We start from the raw sequence: 6845 nt of genomic DNA on the forward strand, positions 1-6845 counted from the left end.
TCAAGCCCGCCTCCCCCCCCCCCCCCCCCAGCAACTTCAGCCCTATTGCTTCCTCTGCACATTTGCTTCCCCAGGTGCAACTTAGGTATGGCAACTAAATTTCCCTACTTTAGCTATGCAGTTGAGGTGAAACCTAGACGAATGAATCATTGCGTCCTATCCACACTTACTGATCTGCTGGCTCAAAAGTGCAGAGCGGGGCAAAACAAAAGTGGGGTAAAGTGCAGCAGGGCTAAAGAAACAAAAGGGGGAAAGAAATAAAATGGAAATGCCTAGGGATTCAGTAGGAGGGGAGAAGCATTGAAGATCTGAGGAGGGAGTAGAGAAATAAGGGAAGATGACAGGAATGTGAAACATGTAGTTGGATGATGAGTAGAACTAATGAAACCAAGTTTCCTGGGCTTTGTAGCTGGCCTTTCTGGTGTCTAACAGTGTGCAAGCTCTGATTGAAGCTTTCCCTGTGGTTGGAGTATCCACGGTGTCTCTCCCTCGTGTGAATTTTCCTAGTGTTGTTGATGATGCAGTAACTTGGAGATAAGATCCAGGGAGATCCAGATAAACAATAATTAAGCCTTTTTACTAAAAAAAAAAATCTGCAGTCAGAATGAAATGGGACTGGAAGGAAGATGCAAAATAGAAACAAAAATGAAATAAAGAAGGCCCTTCTCCACCTAAATCTTCAAGGCTGATTTTTTTTAAACTTAAATGACTAATGGGAGAGGAAAAAAACTATGGATGGAGAGAGACTGAAGAGCGGTTGAGACAAGTGCCTAAAAAGCTCCATATTGCCAGATGAGCTCCCTGAATGGAGATGGCTGAGATGTAAAGAGGCTCGTTTTAGGTGATAGAAAGAAACAAGGCATTTTGGGTAGGTGGGAGAGGAGACGATTGGAAGAAACCCATTGCGGTCTCTGGAAAGTGCTGAGGCTGGACTGTAAATTTGGGTGAGGTGAAGAAAATGAAAAGCTGTTCCCTCGTTAGTCCTCACTCCAATAAGTGTGAAGGCAATAGAGGAGGAGATGTGGGTTTCCTCTGTGATGGCCGGGAGACCTCCGTTCCCTCACAGGACTATCCCCACTGCAAGCACCAAAGCTACAGCCAGCTCACAAAAAGCAAACTATTAATACCCTGTTATTCCTCAAAGGGAAGCGTTCCAGATGTGATAACCCAGGTCCCACCTAGACCCTTTCTGTGCATGGCATAGAGACAGGCAGCTTTCTCACTTACCGGCCAGGGCTCTGCTGTTGGCAGCTGCTGTGCCAGGCGGAATGTGTCGGGGTTTGAAACACAACATTCCAGGTGTCCTTGGAGACCCCACCACCTGCTGTCCCACACCTCCACATGTCCTAACTGCCTGCTGTCCCTGGCATCCCTGCATCCTCACCACCCCATGTCCCCCTGCATCCCTGGTGTTCCCCACGTCCTTACAACCTGATGGTCCCCAGCATCTCTGTGTCCCCACCACCCTGTGCCCTCGCTCTGTCCCCACCACCTGGTGTGCCCTACATCCCCGGCACTCCCCCTGCTGCCACCACCCAGTGTCCCCCATGTCCCCAGCATCTCCATGTGCCCACCACCCCTCATCCCCAGCCACCACGCTGCCTGCCACCACCCCTCCATCTGCATGGCGAGCCCCCCAGGCTTGGTCATGACTCAGTGGCTTAAAAACAAAGCTGGCAAATCTGTGCTGTAAATGAGTTCTCCAAGGCTAAGTAGCAAGTCTAGCCCACCCAACTTGCATTATTTATGATGGGTGATGGCTCTATACGGGATAACAAATTTGAAGCTCGTTATAAACTTGGTTGAGGTTACTACTCTAAACTTTCTAGTTGCCAATCAAGTTCTGATCTATTTTTTAAAATATTTTAACAATGTGCATCTTATTATAACAGAAATGTGAAACAAAAAAAGAAGCAGGAATTACAAAAGATGAAGTAATCAGCAGACTTATTGTAGACACTGTCAGGTAGCTCAAGTCCCCGGATTTAAGTTAGAAAAAAAAAAGTACTAGTGCAGATGGATTGCTTATAAGATGTATTCAAAGTTGCTAGTCCAAACAGCATAATTTTCAAGGCTAAGCATTCCCTATACAGCAATGTTTGAACCGAATGCTTTTTATGGATGCGATTAGTTCGTATAGTTGTGTGATTATGCACATGGGATCTGATTCACAGGATTGCTTCTTTCTTCCTTGACAAAAGATAGATGTAAGAAAAAGCCTAAAAAGGTTTGTGCTGGTTAAAAATATTCATGAAAAGTAAAACTTCAGGTTTAGAAAAGCCACATAAGGAGAAAAAATGGAGTTTCCAAATCTTTTGAAATTTCTACTGTGCAAAGAGTTGTAGTGTTTAAGGCTCATAAAATAGATTAAGAGTCTGGTGACATACAAGAGTGGATTTTTTTTCTCTGCTCTCTGTTTGGCTATATATCAATAGGTCTTCTAGGCAGAAGAAAAGTCTTGCTGACTACATCAAAGATTCCTTACTAGGAAAAGACCTTAAAAAATAAAAAGTAGGCCTACTTGAAAAATGTTCATCAGGTATTTTTTAGTGGAGATTTTGTTTCTTCACTGAGGATATGTGCCCCCCAAAATATCTTTTTTGGTTGAAAAATAAACAAGAAAATAAAGTAGTTGTGTTTGATTAAAATGTGACTGATCTGAGAAGCAGGCTGTATTGGCCTCTGTGACACATAACCCAAGCAGGGAGTGCAAATTAAATACAAGGACGTGAAGCGTTGAGACCACACCTTTCATGAGACATTGAAACAAAATTCTCAGATCAAAATGCTTTGCTTTTCATCTCCAAAATGGCTTGTCTTAAATACTTCCATGAAAAATTGCAGGTAGCCAAAGGCAGGCAGGGGAGGGCTGTGGAGAGTGGCTGGGACAAACAGCGAGGCATTGACTTCCAGCATGGGCAGTCTTTGGACAGGAGCGGTCATGGCCCTTGGTGAGATGACTCAGTCACATTGCTGCTACGTCCTTCTGAGAGCAGTAGAGAAAATAAGCATTGGCATCACATACTCTTGCAGATCTTTTGTGGTCAAAAGCTGGGCTGCTACATTATTTATTGAAAGTATGTCTTTTATAGTTCTAGGATGACTACATGGCTCTTCCACCTTTGAAGAGATGCAACGCAACATTCATGTGTTCAAAGGTAAACGTGCATATGGCCATTGTTCATTTTGGGAGGTTCTGGAAATAAATCCTAAAGGACCACAGGAAAAGTCAGTGCTTTGGGAACTGGAGAGAAGATGTAGTGACAGGGAGGGTCACAGATGTTTCCTACCGATCTGTTCGCTTTTCATTTATAACTCGCAATTTCCCATTGCTAGGTGGGTTAACTTTTGCTAGGCGATTTCCATGCAGGTACTTGTTAGCTACAGATCATACACTAATGGCAGCTTTTGTTTGGACTAGGAGCTATCTGAAAAGCTGCTGTAAGAGGCCTAGTGTTAGGATATTTATTGGAGTTAAATTCCCTCTCTTATCAAGATTAATGAACAAGAGCAGAGGCTCATAGTCAAGACACCATGGAGTTACGCAGCTACTGTTAAATCCTTAGGAAGGCAGTTACCTCTCTGGTAGCTGTGCCTTCATAAAGCATAGGCTCTTGCATTATTGGTAGATTTGCATGTTCCCATATCCAATAACTCTGAGTGAGCGGTGTATTTAGAGCATCTATCATAGCATTAAGAACAGGTTTCTGCCGTGCTGTGGTGATGGAGAACGTTTTGTGACACCCTGGAATTGAATCCCCCTATTCTGAACATACCCTCAGGCTTTGGGTACCCCCACGCTTACTTCCTGCAAAACACATTAATTTTGGAGGCCTATTTGTTTTAATGCCTTTAACTGCCTACGTCATTCCTGAGAAAGGATGAAGCTGTGATATGTTGGCACATTAGTCTAAAAATCAGGATAATGCAGGACAGGTGAAAATGAGGAGCATCACTAACACTCAGGCCAGGGCTGGGGAAGCAGAAGCCCAAAGAAAAACAGCAACTTCTGTCTCTGCAACTGTTTAAAAACTAGAGATAAAAAAGACCAACAGAAAGTTGGAGGAATTTAGTCCTTAATGTAGTCAGGCTCCTGCTCCTCCCCTCCCTGCTATTTTCAAACAAATTACTTTTAATATTACCTAGACATTAATGTTTTAGATTGGGTACTATTCATGCTCCATAACTGCTTTTCATAAATGTTTTAATGGGTCCAGGCCCAATTCCACTGAGGTCAATTAGAAGATTCCAAATAAATCCTTCCTTCCCCTCCTCACATTAGTATGCAGCTTGTAAGAGGGCTGACGTTGGTCTGTGCTTTTATCTTAAAATAATCCAAAAGATGATTTTCCTATGGGAAGAACTATCACTATATAATTTGTGGGTGGTACTTAAAAGGATGTTACCCAGGTAAAAACACTTATCTTTAATTTAGGGCTCAATTTTCAGACATGCCGAACACAATTCTACCTGAAGTTAAATATAGGCTTTGGTAGTCAATACCTCTGAAAACCTGAACCATAATTTTTAACATATATCATTTTGTCTCAGGCTTGTATTGTCCAGAATTAGGTTTAAAGTAGTTTGGAAGTGCATTTCAATGTGTTCTTTCTGCAAATATTGCAGCAAAATAAAGTGGTATATTACGATAAAACATGTTCTGTTTTATTTATGTCTTAACTTCATGCCTGTGAGTATCTGACTTTAATGAAATTCATTTTTAAATGGACCTCAAACTTTAAATAACTAAAAGCATCTTTCTTCAGAACAAGAATATAGTAGGTCTTTGGTCTGATATGCTATAAAAAAATGGAGGATAAGCTGTAAAATACCTTGGGAAATATTGATTTTTTTGTTTGTTCATATTATGGATGGTTAACTGGATAAATACTACTATGGTTTGGTGCAGAAACCCGAGTTCAAATTTCTGTTGTACCTCTGAACTTGCAGTATGGTCTGGGGCAAATAGTTTACTGAATAAGGCCCTAAGCCTTTGTGCTATACATGCCCAAGTCTCTGAACCCCAAAGGTCTAGCTTTAATCATAACTACTTTGAGAATACTCCTTTAATGCTCTTTAAATGCAATTTTTATACGTACTTTTTGGCATACTTTAACTGCAGGGTTTAACATTTGTCTAGGATGTTTTAAGAAATCGGAAATGATTTCTGGTATTTGAAACGAAGCTTGAAATTGTGCTGAAAACACAGTTCTTGCAGAGACTTTTCAGCTGAATTAATTATAATATAATCAAGCTGTGGCATGTGGGACAAGAAATATCTGGTGATAACCTTGGCTAATCTTACTGTAGATTGCATTCATGAGTCTGAATAGTTTTCTGGACATATTGATATAGCCATTATGCCCTTTTTCAATTTATGTACTTGTGATGGCTTTGGCCATCTTGACAAAAAAAATCCCACACTTAGGTCAAGGACTCTGGAACTGTTAGCTTTCAGTGAGAAATTACTTGCGGACTCATTATATGTTTATTGTCTAAGGCTCCTTGTAATACGAAATCTGTTTTGTACATTAGCAACGTACATCATTAGCTTTGTATATTCCAACTGGAACTATTAGAAACACATCTTCCTCCAAGAAGAGAAGTTGAAACAATTCAACAAAAGAAATAAGAAATCAAGCTGTGCTATTCTTTTCATTGTCTTCTAGTTATATTATGTGTGTATGCATATGTGTACTGAGGAAATTTAATGGCTAAATAGCTTCAAGATAATTCTAGCTTTTTAAAAGCAAAGAGAAAATCATCACTCTGTGAAGCTGAACCAACCATACAGCACTGGGAAAAAAATCCACATATGCCCAATACATAGCTATATTGCCTTTTTTAATTGTCAGCTACCCTGTGTATAAGCAAAATGTCACCCCTGCAATCTGGTAGCGTTCTCTGTCCCATCTGATGAGAAGTAAAGGATGGGAAAAGAGAAGGGCAAAAAAACCCCAAGTTGCTTTAGAATTTGATGTCTTCTGAGTGCCAAAATACTTCTGGTGTTTTAATTTTTAGAAACATAGCTCTCAGACTTACATCTGAAAATTGAAAACAAAGACAGAGTAATCATGCACATAAACATACTGAATCCCATTGAACTTTCTAATAAAATAAAAAATCCTGACACTTGCTGGAAGAAATATTTTCAGTTGATACAACCTCTCAGAAAATAAGGGACAGCTTCATTATACTGCTATTTTTTTCTGCAACTGCACCCTTGCGTCCACTTCTCCTAAAGCATGGAACCATCCTGACTTGGGCACATTCTGGCTGCAGCATCGACGGGCACTTTACAAAGGAGGAATTCTGTGAAATGGATCCATTTGGGACGTATCTCTGATCTCTCTGCTTCCTTGTGAATGGCAGGGATCTCTCTGCTTCCTCGTGCATGGCAGGTTTACAACACAGTGAAGTTATTTCACAGCGGTAGGAGCCCAGCTTCCGCTGCCCCATAACGGCTTCCTCCCAGCGCTCTGCTGCACAAGTCAGTGCAGGATTGATTCACTACGTGTGTGGTTTTACAGCTCACCTGCTGCACTTCTCTTTCTTCCTTCACACAAAAACCAGCAGCTGGGGTTCTGCAGAGGCACCAGTTTGGATGGAGTTGGTTCTAAAAGACTATAACAAATATTACTACCTGTTTGCAATAGGTGGCACACATAACGTTCTTTGTGCTTTCTAGAGGCAATTGGAAGGGGAGTGATCTTGGCTTTGTATAGAAGATCTATACAGACATTGTCTCTTCTGCCAAAGAATTCTTTTTTCTCAGATCTTCAAGTCTTAAATTTCTGTATACCCAGATTTATGACACTCTGCCACTGCTTTTATTGTAAATTGTA

The 6845-nt window shown here is 41.1% G+C and overlaps 1 protein-coding gene across 1 annotated transcript in view; it reads right to left on the reverse strand.

Moving 5' to 3' along the window:
- Positions 1-6459, reverse strand: part of SPATA16 (spermatogenesis associated 16) — a 103609-nt gene extending 97150 nt beyond the window's left edge. Inside the window, 1 exon segment of the mRNA XM_019474306.1 lies at positions 6262-6459. Coding sequence (XP_019329851.1) covers positions 6262-6459 — 198 coding nt within the window.
- Positions 6460-6845: the final 386 nt, after the last annotated feature.

This window comes from Aptenodytes forsteri, unplaced genomic scaffold (genome assembly GCF_000699145.1).
Source record: "Aptenodytes forsteri isolate BGI_AS27 unplaced genomic scaffold, ASM69914v1 Scaffold72, whole genome shotgun sequence".
Lineage (NCBI taxonomy): Eukaryota > Metazoa > Chordata > Aves > Sphenisciformes > Spheniscidae > Aptenodytes > Aptenodytes forsteri.